Here is a 23,233-nt window from a genome sequence, read left to right as displayed (position 1 = left end):
AAAAAAAAAAAAAAACATGTCCAAGGGCCTGAGACAGTTAGTAGTTAGGAGCGCTAACTGCTCTTGCAGAGTACCAGGATTTGGTAGGGCCCACATGGTGGCTCACTTGTAACTGGCTCTAAGGAATCCAAGGGGCAACAGGCATGAATGTGGTACACAGTCATGTATGCAGGGAGAACACATAAAAATAAATTTAAAAAGCCTCTTCCAAATCCATATAGAGCTCACACTAGTCTCTTTTTCTGTCCTAACTTCCCCAGTACTGGGAACAGCCTAAATAGGTCTCATGACCTGCTCCTTAGTGCCCTTTTTATCTTAGATATTTTCATTATTACTCTATTATATTGAAAAACAAACCCAAACATCTCTCTGCTCAAAGGCTAAAGTAGAAATTTCTGGTTTCTTTGGAAACTGTTATATCAAATGATGTTTTGCTGAGGCAGACAGGTAATAGGATGTCTTGCTGAAGCAGACACAGGTTAAAGGATATTTTGCTGAAGAAGACACATGTTTAGAAAGAATATAAAAATGACCCCACAGAGAGTGGGGTAAGGCTCTAGCATGGGTTTGCTTGCTCTGCCTGGCTAGTCTTCACTGACAACGCTCTTGTATGGGTTTGCTGATCTTTGTGTTTCCTAACTCCATAGAGAATAACTTGTCAAAGAACTTCTGGTGGTTTCCACAGACTCTGGACTGATGCAGAGCCTCACAGTTTCTTCTTGATAGTACTGCTGGTGCTGTTCGTGTGCGAGTGGTGATTGCCGAGCGACTGCTGGCAAGAACGATTGAAACAGCCCCAAAGAACTATTTCTAAACAGGCCCACAACCCCCATTTCCTTTTAACTTTTCGCTTCCACCACCTCTGGTAGATGGTGGCTAGAAGGGAGGTTGAAGTGTTTAAGAACCCTTATTAAAGTAGGTTTTTGAAAAATCTAAGTCAACAAAAGGGGCTATGATTTTCAGCAGACCGTGGGCACCAAATCTTGTCCTTGCACCCTGCTTGGTGAACACTGGCTTGGAACCCAGATTACAAATATGCCTGGCAGGACCAGATATGCTGAGCTCATTCTGAGGGCCAACTAATTCTACAGGGATGTGAGTTATGATATAGATAGGAGGCAGTTTTTTGAGTGTCTGGCCTGCACTATGTATGTCTGTGCATGTGTGTGCATAGTGTTAAGAGCCCAGATGTGTCCGTCCTCTGGGACTGGAGTTAAAGATGGTGGTGAGCCGCCAGGTGGGTGCTGGAAATAGAACCTGGGCTTCTGCTAGAGCAACAAGTGCTCTTAACCACCAAGTCATCTTCAGCCCCTACAGGAAGGAGCTTAAGAGTGCCACTTTGTACAACTTTATAACCAGTGTTCACATCTTGGTTGTCTTCCTCACCCACTCCCCATCTTCCTGGCATCTTCCTCCAACCTATGAGGTGGGAGCTGTGACCCCCTTCGTGGTCCACAATGATATGAGCCAGCTGGGTTTGGTGAAGACTGCCTGCCATTCCAGCATCATAGAGGCTGAGTCAAGAAGATTGCTGCAAGTTCAAGAACAGCCTGGGCTACATGATGGCCCGCTGCAAAACAACAAAAACACCCCACAAAAAGCAGATCCAGCTCAGTGTGGACTTAGGAGGTGGTGGGACCTTTAAGAGGCAGGTCCTTTGGGGAGTATGGCGGAGTGCTTCCCAGGTAGGAAGTAGGCAGTAAGAGCCAGAGGGGAGGATGTGTGCAGTCCAGACATGACAAGTAGCTCACTGATTCTATGACTGCAAGCACAAGACCACCAAAAGACCATGCCAGCTGAAATCCTAGTGTGGATGGGGAGGGGAGGATGATGTCCCACCCCAAACTGAGGAGACACTGGCAACAGATGACTGCTGGCTCATTTGTTAGAGCTGCGAGTGCTCAACTGCTGAGCCACCGCTCTAGGCCTCAGGCCACTTTTTGCTGAAAGGCACCTATTGAACCTGTAACCAATCACAGCCACCTGGTGGTGCTGCACAGGTGGAACTACTTCTTTTTAAATGCACTTTAATCTAATTTTCTGAGTGCACTGGTCAGTGTAAACATGGTACATCAGAGACTCCAGGGGAGGGCGGGTGACTATTGCTGGTACGTTGGTTTTAATTTCAAAAAAGGGAGAGATTTTGATACTGACAGCTTGGACTGACAGCAGCTTGGAGCTTGGGGGAAGAATTAGAGTAAAAAGAAAGGTGCTCCCAAAGGACACCCTCCCACCAGGACATCAGTCCCACCAGGACATCAGTCCCAATCAGTCTCCCCAGGAGGACAGAGCTGTCACATCACAACTGGGTAAAGACAGCAGGGGAGCGCTGTGCCATGGAATGCCTGTCTGGGACTCAAGGACCAGGTGCCCTGTGGGCACAGGGCAGTCATGCTGGTTCCCAATCTCCCAGGTATGCTGCTAGAAAATCAAAGACAGATTCATTTCATGGTGTTAGGAATCTGGAAAAATAAAAAAATCATCTTAGATAGAAAATGAACATCCGATTAGAGCCAGCCAGAGAAGATTGGGGAGGCGGTTTTGGTGCCACTGAGGCAGGTGGCCCAATGACAGTGGGTCATGGGAGAGTGGTGGTGATGTCACCTCAGTCTGGATTGCAGACTCCCATCCTGTTCTGGCCATGGAAGCGGTCCACTTCTTCCAAAATCCTCTAAGTGAGCTTTCCTTAGTTTGTGCTTCCCTTTGGTTTGACACGTAAGGAGACAGTGGACATGGCTGTCACTTGTCCACAACTGAGAACAGCTGAAGGCAGGTGCAGGCTTGTCCCTCAGTGGCCCCGGTGGTGGTGCTTGGAGTATGGGGGCCAGGCAGGCTGGGCATTACCGCTGGCTACCTTCTGTGCTGGAAGGACAGAAGGCTGGAAATGGAGGCTGCCGGGCCCCCACCCAACCTCTCTCCATCTGTGCCTATGAGGCAGGGGACGGATAGGCCTGACTGGCAGATGACATAGGAAAAACAGCAAAATTCTAACTCTCTCCATCTCTGAAGGTGGAAAAGATCAGACGGTTACTAAAAAATAATCAATTTCTCAATCGAGTCCGGGCAGCCGTGTCCAAACATCAGAGGTGGAGGCTCGCCCGGGGCAGGCACAGTCAGCTGGGCTGAGCACAGGCTCAGGATGGGCAGAGACCTTGTCCTCACAGGAGACTGCACCGGAAGAAGCTGGTCCTCTTCTGCTGCTCCACTGTGATCTTGACTCCATGGCTGCTCCCCTGGGGGCTGTTCCCTTCCTGAAGTCACAAGTTTGCCTTGTTACTTACTGTGGCTTGTCAGCTCTACCTACTACCCACAAACAGCTGTCAAACGTGTCCATGACTGTCCGACTAATCACTCCACCATCCATCCATCACCCACTAGCCATCCATCCATCATCTATCCCCTGATGTTCAACCATTCCCTGCTAACCACGTCGAGTACCCACCATTACCCATACAACCATCCACTCATCCACTCATCTAATCTATATCTTCTGAATCACTACCCACCCTTGCCCAATCCCCCACCTACCCATTATCACCCTTCCCACTCCCCTATGATCGATCACATCCACTCAAACTCTTGGAGTCATTCACCCTCAAAATCTGCCACTCTCTCCCAAAAGCACCCCACTGTCTCCTGACCGTCCATTCACCTTCCACAGCCCCCAGGTTGCCTTCATCTGCTTCTCACCATCCCCCAGGCCGTTACCCTTTCCTTTTTCCTCCTTACCAATACCCAGACACCTCTTTCCACACTCTTCTGTTTCTTGCTGCCACTGGGCACTAAACTGAGGGCCCTGATGCTGGTCAAGTGCTCGATCATTAGCCACATCTTCCAGCGACACAATTTATCTTTTCTCCTCTGCTCCTCCTTCCTCCCTACCTTTTCCCCAGCTACTCACCTATCTATGCTAAACACCCCTATCGTCTATCATGGAGACAGTGTCCCTCAGGGCTCGGGAGGCATAGAGTTTACTGCCTCTTGTGCTCCAGTGGTGCAGAGGTCCGCCTGCTGCTAGTGACACAGGACCTAAACGCTAGTCCTTTTTTTTTTTTACAAAGAAGATGTTTAAAAATTAGATTTACTTATTTGTATGTGTGTGTATGTGAGCTCTTGTTTCTTCCAGTGTAGGTCTGCTATCAAACGAAGCCCTAAGTTGTGTGCTGTACTGCCTGCCTGGTACATAGGTTGTACAGGGAATGCTGCCTTTTAGATGTAAGCATGAAGAGATACCACGAGTCCACCTTGTGCCTCACTGGTGGCTCAGAGCCCAGATGAACGTGTGGGGCAGGCTGTATTTCACACATACTGTTGGGTGATCACACTTCAAAGAGCCTCAGGAGCCAGGCGGTGGTGGCGCACGCCTTTAATCCCACCACTTGGGAGGCAGTGACAGGTGGATTTCTGAGTTCGAGGTCAGCCTAGTTTACAAAGTGAGTTCCAGGACAGCCAGGGCTATACAGAGAAACCCTGTCTCGAAGGAAAAAAAAAAAAAAAGAGCCTCAGGACTAACCATTGTTCTCTGATCTCTAGATACACAGGTAGGTCTGGGCAGGGTAAGAGCTCAGGGGGCAGGTCACATTGTATTCCTAGTGTCCCCAGGCTTCAGTGACATGTTAAGCTCAGTCAGGAAAGCTTTGCCTTCTTTTCTCAGCAATGGCCTGCTAAGCTTGAAAGGGTCGAAGTGATGGCTCAGTCTGAGTTTGACCCCCAGCATACATCAGCCAGGTGTGGAGGCTGGATAGCTCACAAGTTGGAGCACCAGTGGCTTTTGCAGACGACCTGGGCTTGATTTCCAGCACCCATGAGGTACAGCTTACAACTATCTGTGACTTCAGCTACAGGGGTCCCATGCCTCTGAGGTACCAGCATACATGTGTCCTCCCTGCCCAAAAAGGAAGACTCTAAATAAAAACAAACAAACAAACAAACAAACAAACAAACAGATAAATAAATAAATAAGCTTTGAAGAGCTGTTTAGAGCATTGGCTGCTTTTCCAGAGGACCTGGGTTCAATTCCCAGAATGACCTGGTAGTTCCTATCTGTACCTTCAGTCTCTCTGGCCTCTGAGTGCACTAATCATGCACTTGGTGCAGACATTCATGCAGGCAAAACATTCATACTATGAAAAAGCCAATAAAATAATACTGTAAAAAAACTGAACAAAGACCAAGCCAGGGTGGTGGTACTTATAATCCCAGTGTCAGGGTAGGAGAGACAGAGGGCCCGAGGTTCACTGTCCAGTCAGAGATCTTGTCTCAAAAGCTAAGGTGAGAACTGAATGAAGAGCACACTGACACTGACTTCTGGCTGCCATTTGCACATGTACACACATGCACACACACACACACACTTACTCTCACTAGGATGGCAGGTCTGGGCAGTGCTGTGCTGCCCCGGTCAAGGATGGCTGCATCCTACAGAACCCCACATGGAGACCTAGGAAGGACTCGGACTCACCAATTTTTTGTCCATTTTTGCTTTGATATCCCTGGCAAGAGTGAAAAATGCCTGTGGAAAGAACAGACCGTCAGCACCCTCTAGTGGTGGGAAGTTGTTGGCTAGAGGGAAGGGAGGTCTCCCTCCTGTCCCCAGTCAGGCTCCCATCTGTCACCCCTGTAGAGCGCGTTGGAACAAAGGCCTTCCCCCAGACCAACAATCCTGTGAATGTGAGCAGACATTCTCAGCTGGCTCTTGATGACATGAGGCTCATAGACCATGTGATTTGCCCAAAGGTATTGAGTGGTTAACTGGTTCAGAAGGGTCTGGAAGGATTATCTATCTATGGCTATGTTCTGTCCATGCCAATTCTTTTTTTTTTTTTTATTTTAATTTTAACTTTAGAGAGTCTAGGCTAGCCTTAGACATCTGTAGCTGAGCATGACCTTAAATCTCCTGTTTCTTCTGCCTCCACCTCCAAAGTCCTGGGACAACAGGCATCACTATCAAGCCTTTTTCCTCCTCTCTTTAAAGAACAGCTACAAATTCCAGTCTGCAAATGACTGCTGTCCCATGGAGGGGACAATCTGAGGTAGGTTGGATTTAGCATCTCCATGCAGTGTTGGTGACCTGGAAAGTGGGGTCAGGGGAGAGTGCGTGGAGATGGGCTGGCCTGGACAGGGGAACAAGAATCTGATGGCAGGAAAGGAGTGTAGCAAAGGCCGGGGAGGGCAGGCCCAAGTGGCTTATGGGAGGAGTAGGAGTGAAGGGAATTGAACAGGACAAAGGCCTTGGCCACTGTCCTCTGGTTATTTTGTGGAGTGATGTGGGCAATTTAGCCCCTGCCCCCAGTCTTGATGTATAGCCCAGGCTGGCCTCAGCAATCCTGCCTCAGCCTCCTGAGTGCTGAGATTACAGGTAGCTCTGAAGGTCTGTTTTTGAGTGTCACTAGGGCTGTATGAGAAAAGCTGAGGGCCAGGTGCCAGGCTGGCACTGCCTTGGGGACAGCATAAGGATCAGGGCACAGCACTGGGACCTGGATCCTCACTGGGGATGTGAATTAATAGTGTGGCTGAGAGGAACATAGCTGGGTGTAGGTAGTGGGTACTAGGTACTGGGTACTAGGTACTGGAATCTGAGCTTTGATTTCCCTCATTTGCTGAGCTAGTGAGACTGTGTCCTGAGTGCCCAACAGAGGGCATCCTGAGCCAGAGGCCAATCCCTCTGGATACTCCAGGCTGAATCTCCCAAAGGAAAGCCCCTCCAGCCCTGGAGCACTGATCCCACAAGCCCATCGCTCCCTGCAGGATCTGATTTGACTCACATTCTCCACATTGATGTTGGCCTTCGCACTGGTCTCCATGAACTTGATCCCATAGTCGAGTGCCAGCTGTAATGAAGGCGACACATGAACACAGTGTGGACTCCCATTGTTTCCTAAGGAATGGAAACTGGGATGGGCTGCTACCATACTCAAGCTAAAGGTGTTACCTTCACTGTGTGATGGTACTGCACACCAAGTGGGGAGGGAGCAGAGGAGAGGAATATGGCATAGCCTAAGCCAGCTCTGTTCCCTGCTGTGATGCCAGCTGTGCCTGGCCTTGCTTGGTTCTGGTGACAAGATAAGAGTTCACTGCCAAGCTCTCATTGCTAGCCATGAGGAGCCTCTGTCTTGCCTAGGGTTATCACCTCACAAGGATCTCTCTATCTCAGGCAAGTCAGGATGGCAAAAAGACTAGGAAGGAGCACCCAAGCTGAAACCGACCACGAAGGCAACACCTACCTTTTCTCCCCGTTCCTTGGACACCTGTCTCTTGTCATTCACATCACACTTATTCCCCAGTATCATCTTTTCCACATCTGCAGAGGCATGCTGAGGAGAAGAGGGCAGATCAGGGTCAAAGTAGAAGGCAGGGTGTGGACTGTTTGGTGGCTGGCAGCTCATGTCCCTAGTTGTTGAACACTTCTTGACTGTGCAAATGGCTTGCACAGATCATGATCACTAGGCTCCAGAGGTATGACTCCCAGAGCAGATGCTCAGAGACCTTATCCACGCCCTCTATAGCAGTTCTATGTTAGCTTGTGAGCCATCCCATGCACACACCATGCTACATTTGGGTTCCAGGATCTGGGTTCTAAGAATTGAACTGAGTATATCAGGCTTGCTGGCAAGTGCCTTTATCCACTGAACAACTTGCCAGCTTAAGTCCCAATGCCGGCTTGGATCTTTCAACTTTCTCTTCTCTATACATTCCAGAAACAAGGCTATGACTTCCTGCTAAGTTCTTGCTGAACACCCAGGCTTGGCTCAGCTCTGACTTCTCTCCTAGAGATGGGTCCCTCATCAGTCCCTCCAGCAGCTCCTCTGTAGAAGAGACCATGCTTCCCAAAGGAGAGAACATCAGAGAGCAGCTCTGCTGTAGGGGAAACTCATTCTTTGCTCCCTGTCATACCTCCTGTCTGCCAGAGGATCACTCAGGGTATCCCCAAAGCCAAAATCAGAACTCCTCTTTTGACCAAGATGACTTCTACAGCCAGGGCAAAGGCCTGGTCCCAACACAAGCTCAAAGCAATTGCGTCTCTGCCTGGCCTGGGTGCCCACCAGTCTTGGGTCCAGAGCGACAAGTGCTCCTTTGTGGTTTTGTAGACAGGTGAAGTTCTTGACACCTTAGACCCAATGCCTCACCTGCTTAGTCATCAGGACTATAGGTGGAGCTGGCCAGGGAGGGAATAGGTGTGGCTAGCACCTGGACAGAGGACAAAGTTGGCTTTGAGAGGGTAGGCTGGACTGGCTGCCTCTTTACCCCTTTATAATTCAGGGTCTCGATCTTTGACTCTACCTGTTGTCCCAAATGTGGACTTGGACAGGCTCATACCCTGTTGCACAGCAGCTCAAAATGTTTGGGCCAAATGCTCATGTGACCCCAAACAGAAATGATTGTAAGAGCAGCCAAATAGCACTGTGTGGCTTGTGGGCCAATGATGATTTCAGGTGGACAGCAGGGGTCTTGGTCCCATTCTTCTCTCTCTACCTGTCTCCCAGGTTCCTGGCTCTGAGTCACAGCCCAGGAGAGGAAGCAAAAGGGTACCCTCACCTCTTCAATGTTCCGAATCCAATTCCGGATGTTGTCAAAGGACTTCTCATTGGTAATGTCGTAGACCAGCATGATACCCTGGGTGGGGAGAGAGAGGGACATGGACTTTGAGGGTCTATAGGGCAGTCAATGTACCCATCAGGACTGGATGTGGCCACTGTTGGAGATGACCACTGTCTCGGCCAGCCAGTTGGCTGTTATCTTCTCTACCTTCATGGTGACCTTTCTGACTCCCAAGCTAGACGTTGTCACACTTTGTAATGAGCCTTGCTGGCTCCCTATGCCATCAGAAATGTGTGCCTGGACCCCCAAAGACCTCCAGACTCAACCAGTGCCTCTTCAGGATACCTGGCATTCTATCTACTATGTGCTAGGCTTACAGCAGGTTGGGCTATGTACTCAGGCCCTGCCCTTGGAAGGGTCGGGACCCTACCATGTCTGAATTCATGTGCCTTCCAGTGACTTAGAGCTGAGATCTGCTTTCTGAAGAGACCAGGATAAGTGGTCTCTTCAGATCCCTAATGAATATGAGGGGATACCTAACAGAGTCCACAGATCCAAAAGACGCAGAAAGTGGCCTCAGCCCAGCTTAACTCTACCAACTCACTGCTACTATAGAGGAGAAACTGAGGCATAGGAAGATAGATCTTTTTGATTAAGATGGAAATCCATGAGACTCGAGTGCTGGCTCATGCTTGAAATAATACTCAGAGGCTGAGGCAAGAGGACTCTTGCAAGTTGAGATCAGCCTATGCTATATGTAGATCCCCCATTCATTCTCTCTCTCTCTCTCTCTCTCTCTCTCTCTCTCTCTCTCTCTCTCTCNCACACACACACACACACACACACACACACACACACACACAAGCCCCAGAGGACAGAGGACACTGAATCAGAGAGCAATCACCGCCCCAGAGGACAGAGGACACTGAATCAGAGAGCAATCACCCTCTGATAGTCTGGTACAGCCCTGGATTTCCTTATGTAGCTTCAGGAGTGTGTGTGTGTGTGTGTGTGTGTGTGTGTGTGTGTGTATGTGTATAGGTCAGAAGAGAATCTGCAGGAGTCTAGGCCTGGGTTTCCTATGTGGCGCCTACAATGGCTCAGTTGGTAACACTATCAGGAGGCCCACATAGGCTCAAGCACTGTGTGTTTCTAGGCTGTAGCTGGCTGGAGCCTAGGCCTTGCTTGCCCCTCTCCCTCAGGCATCCACTACAGGGGACAGTCTTTTGTAGAATGCAGCAGTCCATCTCTAAGGCTGCCCACATTTGCCGTGGAAGAGGAAGGACCAGCAGGGGCATAGGTCAATGGCAGGCCCGAGTCAGGGCCTGGGTTCCATTCCCAGTCCTGAAACCAGAACCAAATAAAAACATAGTGACATGGGCTTTTTCTGTGAGCTGTCACTAGCCTGCGCAAGCTATAACTAATAATTCACTAACTCATTTTAGCACTCAGGAGGCTGATGCAGAGGCTCACTACAAGTCTGAGGTACAGAGATGATGCCAAGAGAAAAATCAGCCTGGGTATGACAGTGTTTGCCTTTAATAGCAATACCCAGGAAAAGGGAGGGTCAGGCAGATTTCTGAGTTCAAAACCAAGCTGGTCTACATAGTGAGTTCCAGGTCAGCTAGGGTTACACAGTGACACCCTATCTCAAAACAACAAAACAAAAAAGTATATGTAGCTCGGTTGGCAGAGCATTTGCCTAGAATGCACGAAGCCCCAGGTTCCATCATTGGTTCCTTATAACCCAGGCATGGTTTACATGTGTGTAAGGTGGCACAGACCTGTCTTCTCAGCATACAGAAGGCTGAGGCAGAAGGATCAGAAGTTCCAGGCCAGCTTAAGCTACACAGTGAGAACATGTTTAATCAAAACAACATTGAAGTAGATTCCCACCATCTTGGTGCTGGTTTGGGCACAGCCAGTGAATCCGTGTGTGAACTCAGGCTGGACTGCCAAGTCTCAGGGTCCTGTCCACACCTGTCCGCACCTGATCAGGGCATGGCCATGATCCAAGGAGAACCAGGCTAAAACTGAGGGTGCTACCAGTCATGGGGGGGAAGGGGGAGAGGCTCAGGGAGACTATCTGAGTCTAGAGAAGTCCAAATAGCTCTCTCCAGAGGACAGAGGTACCTCTGACCCCAGTCCCCAGAAAGGGCAAAAAAAAATTAACCTTAGCATAGAAGATGCTATGGTTGCAGACCACAGGACTGAGTCTCCAATGTTGGCTGCCCTTCCTGGGATGCTCTAAATACTTCGTCTAATGTCACTATTCATGCCTGTTGATCCCAGGCCTCATTAAGTTCTCAGGCCTCTTCAGGCCTCCATGAGGACTGAGACTCACACTGTGCTCACAGTATGGACAGCATGCTGGCAAGAACTGGGAGCCTGTGGCCCTAAATGGCTGGTTGAGCTACAGAAGGCACAGGTGAAAGAATGGGACTCTGGGACAGATATCCATTTGTTTTCCCAGGAATGTGAGGACATTTCTGAGAGGAGGTAGGTTGGAAGGTGGCCCAGGATTCTGGGCAGGACTGAAGTGGCTCCTCCTGCTTCCTTTGTTCCTTCACGCATTGTTTTGCATAGTCTCACACAAGCAGCACCTGGTCAGGGTGGGAACCTGTCCTTTCCTGTCTCCCCCCCCCCCAACCCTCCCCCATCTCCACAGGGAAAATATGTGGGGGTGAGTTTGCTAGTGCAGGCCCAGGTGGAAGATGGAACAATGATAACCCCAAGTAAGTACAAACTTCAAGTTGTTCTAGTAAATTCCAGAGTATTAATGGCCTCCGTGGAGGCTAGCCGAGGCTTGCCTTTGCCTGAAGGATGGTTCCCTGGTGCTTCTCTCATCCCTACACTGGGTCTGAGGTCCGGAGGTTATTATATATGAGGAGATAATGTTTCAGAGAGCCAGTCAGGGCACACTGACCTCTTTAAAGCCAGTTCGGGTCCTGAGTTACCTAAAGAGTTGGAACACAGGCTCTGCAAGACACAAAGGTTGGCCAGGTATGGTGGCACACACCTGTGATATCCTAGCCTGGGGAAGCTAAGGCAGGAAAATTGTGAGTTTCCAGCCAGCCTGGACTACAAAGTGAGTTCTGGGCTAGCCTGGTCTTACTGGCAAGTTCCAAGCCAGTGAGAATCACTCAAGGAACAATGTTGGAGGGTGACCTGACCTCTGGTTTCCACAGTCATGTACACACATGCACACACAAATACACACAACATTTTAAAAACATATAAAACAAGCTGGGTGCACTTGGGAAGTTAAGACAAGGATTTTGAGTCCCAGGCCAGCTTTGGCTATATTGTGAGTTCTAGGCCAGCCTGGGCTATATTTTGGGACTGTTTTAACAAGATGAGACAATAACAACAGAAGCCGATCACTCAGGCCTTAGTACTACTACTTGTTTCTACTTCAACAATAAAAAAGTCAGTACCATGGCACCCCTGTAGTAGGCTGTCGTGATTGTTCGAAACCGCTCCTGGCCGGCCGTGTCCCTAGAAGCAAAGATGAATGGTATTAGTGACATTTCTCCCTTGAGTCCCTCCTGCTCCACAAAGAGTCACCTCTGTCCCTGTGATTACACAGAAGGGCATATGGAATGATAGACTACAGCCCTTCCGAGTCCCCTGGGCGAATGTCCCAGTGGCCTGTGTGTCCCCTCTACCCTTCCACGTATTGGCTCCAAGGTATTGTCCTGGGGTCCCTGCAGCCAATGCTGAGCGTATGCCGTAGTCTTGACTGTCAGAAAGAGCAGGGTGAGCTCAAGGGCTGCTGCTCCGAAGTGCATTCTGTCATTACCTGCATGAAGGAGGTTGTGTCCAGGGAGGAGGCATCTGAGTTAATGCCACCTGCATATATGGGGTGTGTGGTTTACAAACAGGTGTTTTACTGAGCTACATACTCACCTGTCATCCTGGCACTGGAAAGGCCCAGGCAGGAGGACTGTGAGTTCCAGGCCAGCCTGGGATACACAGCAGGACACTGTCCCAGAATAAGAAAGGGACAGGGTGTACCTGGTGGTAGTGTTTGCCTAGTACACACAAGGTTCCATCCCTAGGTCTGGAAGAAAGTGACTTACTGAGCCCCTGGCTCTTCCTGAAGGCCCTGGATGTCTGGATTCCACAGAAAGGCCCAGTGCTGACTCCGAGCTCTACACCTTGCCTGTAATGTTTTCTGTTATTTTTATTGTTCGTGAGTGCCAATGCACATGCTGGAGAACTTGCAGAAGTTGGTCTTCTCCTCCTAGGTCTAGGTCTTGGGATTGAACTCAGGGTCAACAGGCTTTGCAGAAAGCACCTTTACTCACTAAGCTATCTTGTTGGCCCACTGACTTTGAATCTTATTTTACTATGGCATAGGGGATGGAACTCAAGTGTTCTATGTATGCTAAGGCAAGTGCTCTGTCACTGAGTCCCGTTCCTAGCTCCAAATCTCTCATTTTAATGTTAATTTTAATTCTGAGATGACTTGCTAGTGGAACTTGCAGAGAACATACGAGGTGAAGAATGTTAATCGCAGCCCAGGCCAGCCTTCTAGTGACTCTTCTCTTGGCTGAGAATGCTGAGCGGTGAGGTGGAAAGGGAGGAGCTGGGGCAGGAGGCTTGGCTGGCTAGGACTGTCACTTTGGACTTGGGCACAAAGGCTGCAGCATGGCCACTGTGTTGGAAGTAGAGGACTTCTATGGGTTGTAACTTACCATGTGGCCAGGACTGATGACTAGCTAGAGATAAGGGGACCCAGGAGGCTCCCCTAGAGATACTGACAAGCCAGGTGATGGCTCATGCTGAGACTAAAGAGACCTGAACATGCAATGGGGGAGGGGCGCCTAGGCTCTTTGCTCCCTCCCAGGGGGACCTGGCTGGCTGAGTGTTTGATTACACTCTTCTGTTTGGTTCTGACACAAGTTTTCACTAGGCAGGCCACATTGGCCTAGAACTTGCTGTGACCCTCCTATCTCTGCCTCATGAGGGTTGGGATGACAAATGTATACCACTGCTCTTTAATGTGACTTGGGTCTGTTTGCTCAAGGCTGGCTGAATTCAGCCTTCCAGGATGTTGGATTACTTCGCAGCCCACATCAGTGATGGGGTCCTAGATGCTCACAGTTTCCTAAGTGACCCTGGCTGCCAAGGTTACCCCCAGGGCGGAGGACTATGAGTACTTCTGGCTGCTGGGTCTGGCCTTAGCTTTAAGGTTGTTTGTGGGTTTCAGGTCCACACACCAGGAAGTGAGGCCTAAGTTCTCTTCAGGGGAGAAAACAGGAAGTGGTGTGAGGCCTTGAAAATTTGGGGTGAGGCCATGGGCTCAGAAGGAAACCCCCAGCTGGGTGTGGTGGTACACATTCATCATCCCAGAATCTGGGAAGCTGAGACTAAAGACTACAGTCCCAGGTTATCTTGGGTTACCTAGCATGGTGAGACACTGTCACAAAAAAAAAAAAAAAAGAGAAAGAGGAAATTCATAGCCCAGGAGTCTTATGCTACCACCTCTGCCTGCTTGCTCTCTAAGCTCCTTGGGAGGGCCATGGCTTATGGCATATCTGCTGGGTACTGGGCCTCTAGGATCCTATCCATTCTCACTTATAAAAGTTTCCAGAATTTTCTCTTTTAATGCTACCTCCTGGCATGGAGGGTTCTCTCCAGGTTCAACAGAATTCTCATGCACCCCGGGACACTGAGCTCACTGAGCTCACAGGTTATGTCCCTAACACAAATGTTAGGCTCCAGAGGCCAGCAGAGGATGGCTACCTGAGCTGGATATGAAACTGTGGAATCTTCTGAGGGACAGAACTATGCTTTCAGGGCTGGGTACTATGGAATTTTGCTCAATTGGTAGAGTCCTTGCCTAGCATGCATGGGGCTCTGGTTTCATAATATCATTGCAAAACCAGGTATTGTCACCTGTCATTCCAGCACTTAGGAAAAGGCAGGAGGCAGAGGCAGGCGGATTTCTGAGTTCGAGGCCAGCCTGGTCTACAAAGTGAGTTCCAGGACAGCCAGGGCTATACAGAGAAACCCTGTCTCGNAAAAACCCAAAAAAAAAAAAAAAAAAAAAAAAAAAAAAAAGGAAAAGACAGGAGGGTTAGAAATTTGAAGTCATCTTTGCAGCAGGATGTAGTGGCAGTACACCTTGAACCCCAGTACTCAAGTGGCAGAGGCAAGCAGATCTCAGTGAGTTGAGCCTGCTTGATCTACATACATACTAAGTTCTAGGCCAGCCAGGACTACACAGACAGACGTTTTCAAAAAAAAGAAAAGGAAAAGGACAGTGTGCGTATGTGGAGGGGCACCAACAGCTCTGCTCCCAGTATAGAGTCCAGCGAAGGGCCACGATGCAGGGCCCAAACAAGGCACTAGCACTCACCATATCTGCAGTTTAATCCTCTTGCCATCGAGCTCTATGGTCCTAATTTTAAAGTCAATTCCTGAAAGAAAAGGAAGAATAAAAGGTGTTATCAAAGCCAGGCCACTTCCTGGGCTGCCAGGGCTGTGGCTTCTGGAGCAGCAGCTGTATGCTGGGTCCTTGAGACCTCAGGGTTCTCTCCACAACACAACTGGAAGCTTCTGGAAGAATCTTTCCCTGCTAGAAGCACAGCCTAAGGCTGTGGCGACAACAGTAGCTGAAGGGAAGCTGGGAATGGGAGATGGGCAAGGCCCCTGGGCTGGCTCCACCTTTCTGCTGCTCCTGGCCCAGCCTCACAGTGGGCATCCTAAAGCCTTCTACAGGCTGGGGCCTGCCACCCCATAGTGTATTGTGTTGCCAATGGGCCATATCCTCTCTCCACAATCACTGCACAGCTTCAGTTACTTACATTTTTGAGAACAGAATCTCATGTAGGCAAAGGTAACCATGAACTCCTGATCCTCCTGCCTCTACTTTCTGGGTGTTGGTGTGCCTGGCATGATTCATCACACTGCCTTCTCCCAGAGGCTCTGGTTGGAACTCCAGGCTTGCTGTGGATGGTATGCAAGTGCTTTACCTCTAAGCTACATTTTAAGCCCAAGGCTTATAGAGGAGACGAAGAAAGAACAGTGGGTACCAAAGAGCTTCCAAATCACCCTCAGGAGAAGGGACTATAGAGGGAAAGGTGGCACCATCAGGAAGGGGTCTTAGGTGACTCTTGAGCAGGGCTCTGACATGTAGCTGGCAAACCAAAGAAAACCTGTGTATACCAAGTGTTCTGACACCCATCTATAATTCCAGCACTTAGGAAGTGGAGGCAGAAAGGTTAGCAGGTCAGGGTAAGCTACATAGTGAATGTGAGGCCACTTATGTAATATCAGGTCTCAAAATCAACAAAAACCACAACCAACTAACTGTAACTATGCCCCAAAGTTGGCCTCAGCTCCAGAGCTTCCAGTGGGCTATCAAGAGTCAGAAAGACCAGCTAATGGGCCATCTATATGGTCGGATATGGCTCAGTCATGGAACTGAATGAAAGACACCCATCTGATATATCATAGAGAGGCTCGAAAACACAATGCTGAGTGAGAAAAGCCAAGCAGGAAAGGCCACATATGGAGTGACTAGGCTGACATGAAGTGTCCAGAGCAGGCAAATCCAGAGACAAGGACTGTGCCTGAGGTTGCCAGGCTGGGGCATGGGGAAGATCAAGGGCTGAGGGGCATAAGGATGCATTTCTTTTTTAGCACAAGGAGACATTCTGAAATTTATTATGGTGATGGATGTGCAAGTCAAAGCATCCCAAAAGGCACTGAGCTCGTGTGCTTTAAATGCGTGGATCAATGAGATGTCAGATATGGTAAAGCTTTAAAAAAAAAAAAAAAAAAAAAAGGGCTGGTAAGATAAAGGGTCTTGCTGCCAAGCCTAATGGCTGGGTTTGATTTCTGGGGCCAACATGCCACTGGCCCACAAAGGCTCATGTATTTAAATGCTTGGTCGCCAAGAAGTGAATGTCTTTGAAAAAATAGGAAGGATTAGGAGGTGTGGCCTTGTCGGGAGGGGGTACATTATTGGGGGTGGGCTTTGAGGTTTCAAACGCCTATGCTAGGCCCAGCCTCTCTCTCCCTTGGGTTGTGGATCAGGGTGGAACTCTTAGCTCCTGCTTTAGCACCATGCTCCTTGCCAGGATAACAGACTAAATCTCTAAAACTGTAAGCAAGCCCCAATTAAACACTTTCTCTTATAAGAGTTGCCTTGGTCATGGTGTCTTTTCACAGCAATAGAACAGTGCTTAAGCAGCCCTCTGTGCAGCCATGTTGGTCCCCTGGCAGTTCCCCACACATCCCAAGTACCCTAGGTCTTCTCTCCTCTGTGATGGTTTTTACTTCCAGTCACCTGGTGCCCCTCTCCTGCTCAAGTTGTTGTTCAAAATGGCCTTGTGGGGCCTTCATCCACCATTACCATCCCAACACTAGACACAACACACACACACATCCCATGATAGGCAAGAGATGGCTCAGGATCCTACTCCTACACCCAAATCTGCTGATGCTCAAATCCCTCTTATACTATGACAGGTTATTTACATAGGAATTCTGAACATATTCCATAGATTTTTTAAAATATGCATTTTTGGAAGGTGGGGGTGCACTTCAGGAGGAGGTCTCTCTCTCCTCTCTCCTCTCTCTCTCTCTCTCTCTCTCTCTCTCTCCCCTCTCTCCTCTCTCCTCCCTCTCTCTCTCTACATGTGGGTCTTCAGGTTGTCAGCCTTGCCTGAAAGTGCTTTTATCTGCTGAGCCATGTCATAGGCCTGCATTATTTTTAGACAGGATTTCATTGTTTCATGAACTTTCCTGGAGAGATGAACAGGTATCTGTCTATTCAAATTCTAACAACAGACCAAAGGAATAAATCCATCCAAGCTCTGATGAGTGAACCATGCAGACTTAGGCACAGGAGCATGGGAGAAGGGGATCACTGAATAACAGACCCCCCCCCCTTGCCATACGGATAGAGTCCACTCTTAGCCTTACACACTATGTACTCTAGAACTCACTGTAACCTTGTGCTTGGGGATAGAACTACAGTGTGCTGGGAGGGAGGTGTAGGAGGGAGCAGCAGACAGAGTAGGCAAAGGTCTGCTGAACCTCTCCATCCCACCTTCAGTGAGGGTCAACAGTGGAGTTATCTCAGCTGCTCTAGGGAAGATGGTAGCCAGGTGTGAATTTGAGACCAGTCAGGGAAACAGTGGGGTGGAGGGTGGAGGAAAAGAGAGCGAAAATGGAGGGAGGAGTAGCTCCTACACTCAGGATGGCACTACAGCAGACTCAGCAGGCCAGGCTGATCTGGAAACTCACAGTGATTCTCTTGCCTCAGCCACCCTAGCGCTGAGATTACAAACATGACTATGCCTGGGTCCTCTGTAGATTTTTCAGTTTAGAGGAGACACAAACTACCCACTGCCCAGGCTGACAAATGGTGGCCAATAAGACCAATGACTTAAGTTCACTCCAACTTAAGTGCCACATAATGAAAACAGAAAGCCAACTCCTATAAGTTGTCCACACACGCATGCACCCCCAATTAAATTAATAAGTGTTATTCAAAAACTTTTAAAAATCTGGGAGTGGGGCTGTGGTTTAGGTGGCAGTACACATCTGTCAGTCCAGCACTTGGAGGGGGCAGCAGGATGTTAGGAGTTCAAGGGCAACCTTGACTACAAATAAGTTTGAGATGAGATGGCTCAGTGGGTAAAGACACTTGCCACAATGCCTGAGTCTAATTCAGGACCCACATGATGGAAGGAGAGAACTGACCTCTGCCAAGTTATCCTCTGACCTCCACACATGCACTATGGCCATGCAGTGGTGCCTTTAATTCTAGCACTTGGGAGGCAGAGGCAGGTGGATTTCTGAGTTCGAGGCCAGCTTCGAGGTCTACAGAGTGAGTTCCAGGACAGCCAGGGCTACACAGAGAAACTCTGTCTCGACGCCCCCCCCTCAAGCAACCCCCCAAAACAAACAAACAAACAAAACATGCACTATGGCAGGAGCACCCAACACAAAAATGTGATTAACACTAAAAACAAATCAGGCTGTGACTGGTAGACTAATCACATAGCAATAGCAAAATCCTGGGATCAACCCCTACACCCAATAAACTGGGTGTCCTGGTATACCCAAGCAATCTAGAGGAATCAGGAGTTCAAGGTCATCCTCAGCTTCCTGGGGACTTCGAGGCCAGCCTGGGTGGGCTATGTGAGGTCCTATCTCAAACAAGAGAGAGATGGTTAGATGATACTACAGTGTGCTGGAACAATGAATGGGTCTGAGCCTGGCTTCAGAACTGATTGCAGTGCGCTGCAGGGCCAGGTTCACATCACAAATAATTCACAGGGTACACCTTCCAGAAAACAACCACCACTCAATCCTCCTTCATTAATGAACACAGTGAAGGCTGCTGGCTGCCAGTATGGATGGATGTACCTTCCTGCATAACTTTAGGACTAGGTGGCTGGGGCATACTCTTCCAGAGACATTCCCCAGTGTGTCACACAGAAGTCCAGGGTTAGTGTGTAACCAACTGTAGTCATGAATCTCGCTTTGGTCCAGAGCCCTCCTGGTTTTTATTAATGCACGAATTGACTGAGGAGTTGTAAACTTTACGAGGCTCCAGAATTATAAGGTTATAACTTCAAGGTCAAGGAGAATAGCTTTTCTAGAAGACAGAGGTCTGTGGGAATGTGATACCAATTCCTGGGTTCAAATGCCACCTCCACCTCACTGTGAGTCACACCCACCTCACTATAAAGGATGAGGCCAGTCTCCTCAGGACCCTGAAGGACTAAGTGGGTTTTCTGATCAAAAGTTTTAAACTGGGCTGGAGAGATGGTTCAGCGGTTAAGAACATTGACTGCTTTTCCAGGGGTCCTGAGTTCAATTCCTAGCAACCACATGGTGGCTCACAACCATCTGTAATGAGATCTGATGCCCTCTTCTGGTATGTCTGAACACAGTGACAATTGTACTCATCTATAAAAAAAAAAAAATCTTAAAAAAAAAAAAGTTTGAAGCCAGCCCGATGGAAAAGGTCAATGGTCAGATGTATAGCTGACCTGTGTTGAGGCTCTTGGCTCCATCCCCAGTATTTCAAAAAGAAAAACTGAACAAACATATATGAGATGCAAAATAAGCAATACAGGTCAGCAAGATGGTTCAGTGGATAAAGGTGTTTGCCACTGAGCCTGATGACTTGAGTTCAATTCTTGGGTCCTACTCAGTAGAAGGAGGAAACTGACTCCCGTAAGTTGCCTTTTGACATTGGAATTTGGGAGCCAGAGGCAGATGATTTCCATGAGTTCCAGAACAGCCTGGTTACATAGCTAGCCTGTCTCAAACAAACAAACAAACAAACAAACAAGGGTTAGGGACACGACTCAATCCCTAAAGTCCTTGCCACAAAAGCATGAGGACCTGGGCATGGTGGCATAAACTTACTAACATTACAGAACTGGTGAGACAGAGAAAGAAGCGTCTTGGGGCTTGCTGGTCAGCCAGCCTCAAACTTGGTGAGTTCCAGGTTCAGTGAGAGACCGAGCAAAGATAGCTTGGTGAGTGAAGGTACTCACCCATAAACCTGACAACCTGAGATCAATCCCCAGGACCCACATGGTGGAAGGAAAAGAACAGACTTTAAAAGTTGTCCTCTGACCCATACATGTGCAATAAGCATGCACATACACTCCCAATAAAATAATTTTTAAAAATGAGGTGAAGCTTGAGGAATAACCCCGACTGTTCCTGTATGCACACAGGAACATGCTCACACACATGCATGCATGCCAAATTGAACAACAACAACCACAAAACACCCCTGAACTAATGTCACCATGTTGGCGTTGACTAGGAAGTGTCTGAGGATGGGAAACTGAGGTCTGTGTAGAGAACAAACCAGAGTCTGTGGGTAGCTACTGTCACTTCCTGCTTGGTCCTCACCTGAGGGTAACTCCAAAGCTGAGTGTTTGGGTGGGGGTGAGGGGGGAGAGGCTTTCAATGCACCTGTGCCCAAACCCTCTGCTTCCTCCAGACTGAACCTTCCACTGCTTGTACAGATCTAATCCTTAACCACCCAGGGCACCAGACAAGACAGACAGTGCCATATCTACTCTAAATAAAATTGGGTCGGCGAGGGTTGGAGCTTGCTCAACCTAGAGTTCAAGTATGATGATTCCCTGTCCAGTTCCCTATACTTGACGCCGGACACACGACTGTTTCAGAGCACTGACTGGGAAGGAGATATTAGATGGCATTATCACATGATGGTCAGGTCAGGGAGACAACAACTTAGTTGACATTACACAGAAATCGCCCCCCCAGTTTTCCTTTTCCTTCCAAGGTAGGGTCTCATGCAGCCCAGGCTGGCCTTGAACACTCTATGTAGCCAAGGATGACCCTGAGCGCCTGATCTTCCTGCCTCCCTGTCCTTAGTGCTGTCATTACAGGTGTTCACTACCACATCTGGTTTCAGGGTGCTGGAGATGGAACCCAGGGTCCCAACAATGGAACCACATCCTGACTAGGGATAAACCAAGCCTAGTGACCATTCTCTTGTTTCAGGGTCATACACCATCCACGTTACTCTGTTTGACAGGATTTACTTTCAGGTAACACTCAATGTGAGCCATGACTATTCATGGTATGGAGCATGGTCAGCACCATTTTTGACGTCAGAACTGGGGCCATCACAAGCCAATTCTGTTCAACTGCGCCGTGAGGCAGCCCTGGGGAAAAGCTGTTCAGAAAGTGACAGGTGGTGTTCTTGGCCCAGTGAAAGGAAGTCAGCCAAGGCTGCACGTAGCCATGGCTGGACTTAGTTTCTTACTGGAACTTTTTCTCTTGTATTCCCACCAGGATGACAGATACTGTCACCATTCCTCAGAGAGAAGGCAGGAGGACTTCGGGTTGGAGTCCTGACTTAGATGTGGATCAGTGGTGCTGGTCCTTTGAAGCTCTGGAACAGCTGAACCTTGAATTTTGGAGTCAGACACACCTGGGTTCAAATCTCATCCCTAATACCTGTAGACTGTGACCTTCAGTGCGTGCCGCACCCTCCCTCAGTTTCAAATTCCTCCTCCAGGGACAAAGCACCCATCACGAGTACACTACAGATTTGATACTGCACATGCCAAGCTTGCCACATAGGAAACTACGAGGTCAGGTGTCACCTCCATGCCTCAGTTTCCACTTTTGGAAGACGGGAGTCTCCCCGGAAGAACAGTGTAGAGGTCTGCTGTAAAGACACAGAGAGTTGACAGGCGCCAGGACCCCAGGGCAGGCTCTTCCTCAGACTGCAGCCTGCACGTCCCTGTCTGCACCTTGGTCTCCGGCGTCCCGCCAGGGTCCGGGCTTGGACCCCCCGGCGGGAGGTGGAGGCCGCTGCGGTTCTCTGTCCAGCCCCGTGACCCTCCCGGATCCTCGGCCCGAGTGGATCCTGAGTCGATCCCTCAGCCCAGCCCCACAGGGGCGCGTCCAGCCCTGGTCACCGGCCGCCCAAGGCCCCGCTACCTATGGTAGAGATGAATGTGGAGTTGAAGGCGTCCTCGGAGAAGCGGAACAGGACACAGGTCTTCCCTACCCCCGAGTCCCCGATCAGCAGCAGCTTGAACAGGTAATCGTAGGTCTTCGCCATATTACACTCTCTCCCCGACGGGAAGTACGGCCGGCGCCTCGCCACTGGTCGCTGGACCCGTCTATCATCTCAGATCCCGCCCCCTATTGGCCCCCTGCCCGCCGCGCATCATCCAGGCCGACGCCCGCCACCCGGAGCCCCGCCTGTCGCAGAGAGCCCAGGGGAAAAAGGCGAATGCGGCGCAGAGCCGGAAGCAGCCGACCGCACAGCCCATTGGTTGACGCTTGGTATAGTGAGGTTTGTTATTGGCTAGTGCTGGAGAGTCGAGGGAGAGGGCGTCAAATGACCAGCGATGGGTGTGGTCACATCTTGACCCCGCCTTCCCGTGCGCGCCTTCTCCTCAGCCCTTCAGCGTCCAGGCCCTGCCCCCGACAGGAGGGACCCCAACAATTCCGCGCGCTGGTTGACGAGAGAGTGGAAGGGGCGGGCTTGGTGAACAGGCGCAGGCGTACTGGCAAGACGGTTGGCTCTGGCAGAGAGCGCACGCGCGCAGAGAACGCCTCGTGTTTCCCGCCTTCTCTGCCTGCGCAGTAGCAGCCGCAGCCGCAGCCGGCGCTGAGGCGAAGCGCAGGAAGTACCTGTGGTAATGCTTCTGAGGAGGATTTTCGGCGGTGCAAAAGTGGCGCTGGTTAAGATGTGCAGCAGACTCGCTCCTCGGCCTTGGCGCCCACCATTGGACTTACTTAGGTGCTGTACAGGCAAGCCGGCCATTGCTGTGGGCGATCCCAGGGCTTCAGCGCGGGTAGGGCTATGTTATCATGTCCAAGTAATGGCAGCGTTTTTTTTTTTTTTTTCTGTGCTTGCGGGTGCTCTCTATACTTAAAAATAAGTCAAGGTCCTTCACCCCACACCAGCCCGGTTTGGTAGGTAATCTTTTTCTCGTTTTATGGTAAGTATACTGAAGATATAGGTGAAGTGACTTTCCTAGGTTTCAGAGTAGCACTTTTTTCCCTTCTGTTTTTTAATATGTTGAGGTGGAGTCCCGGAGTAACGGGAGAACAGTGACAGAATAAAATAAAGCCACATTAAGATAAGCATCTGAGGGCTGGAGAGATGGCTCAGCGGTTAAGACTACTCTTCCAGAGGCCTTGAGTTCAATAC

General features: G+C 49.5%; 1 protein-coding gene across 1 annotated transcript; it reads right to left on the bottom strand.

Moving 5' to 3' along the window:
- Positions 1 to 2,096: 2,096 nt before the first annotated feature.
- Rab8a (RAB8A, member RAS oncogene family) lies at positions 2,097 to 22,171 on the bottom strand. The gene is made up of 8 exons (XM_021169633.2): positions 22,009 to 22,171; positions 14,906 to 14,966; positions 11,976 to 12,036; positions 8,536 to 8,613; positions 7,224 to 7,313; positions 6,765 to 6,830; positions 5,462 to 5,512; positions 2,097 to 3,251 (listed from the first exon to the last, which is right to left on the bottom strand). The coding sequence occupies exons 1-8, from the start codon at positions 22,130 to 22,132 to the stop codon at positions 3,159 to 3,161; spliced, it is 624 nt and encodes a 207-aa protein (XP_021025292.1). The 5' UTR covers positions 22,133 to 22,171; the 3' UTR covers positions 2,097 to 3,158.
- Positions 22,172 to 23,233: the final 1,062 nt, after the last annotated feature.

Source organism: Mus caroli, chromosome 8 (genome assembly GCF_900094665.2).
Source record: "Mus caroli chromosome 8, CAROLI_EIJ_v1.1, whole genome shotgun sequence".
NCBI lineage: Eukaryota > Metazoa > Chordata > Mammalia > Rodentia > Muridae > Mus > Mus caroli.
The sequence above is the reverse complement of the archived record's forward strand: the minus strand, read 5'-3'. Positions and strand labels throughout refer to the sequence as shown.

Excerpts from the sequence above, each read along its gene's own strand:
- Rab8a (XM_021169633.2), bottom strand. The coding sequence starts at position 22,132 with ATGGCGAAGACCTACGATTACCTGTTCAAGCTGCTGCTGATCGGGGAC. Across the intron at positions 14,967-22,008 it reads CACATTCATCTCTACCATAG|GAATTGACTTTAAAATTAGG; the intron begins GTAGCGGGGCCT and ends CTTTTCTTTCAG. Across the intron at positions 6,831-7,223 it reads CCAAGGAACGGGGAGAAAAG|CTGGCACTCGACTATGGGAT; the intron begins GTAGGTGTTGCC and ends CCTTCATTACAG.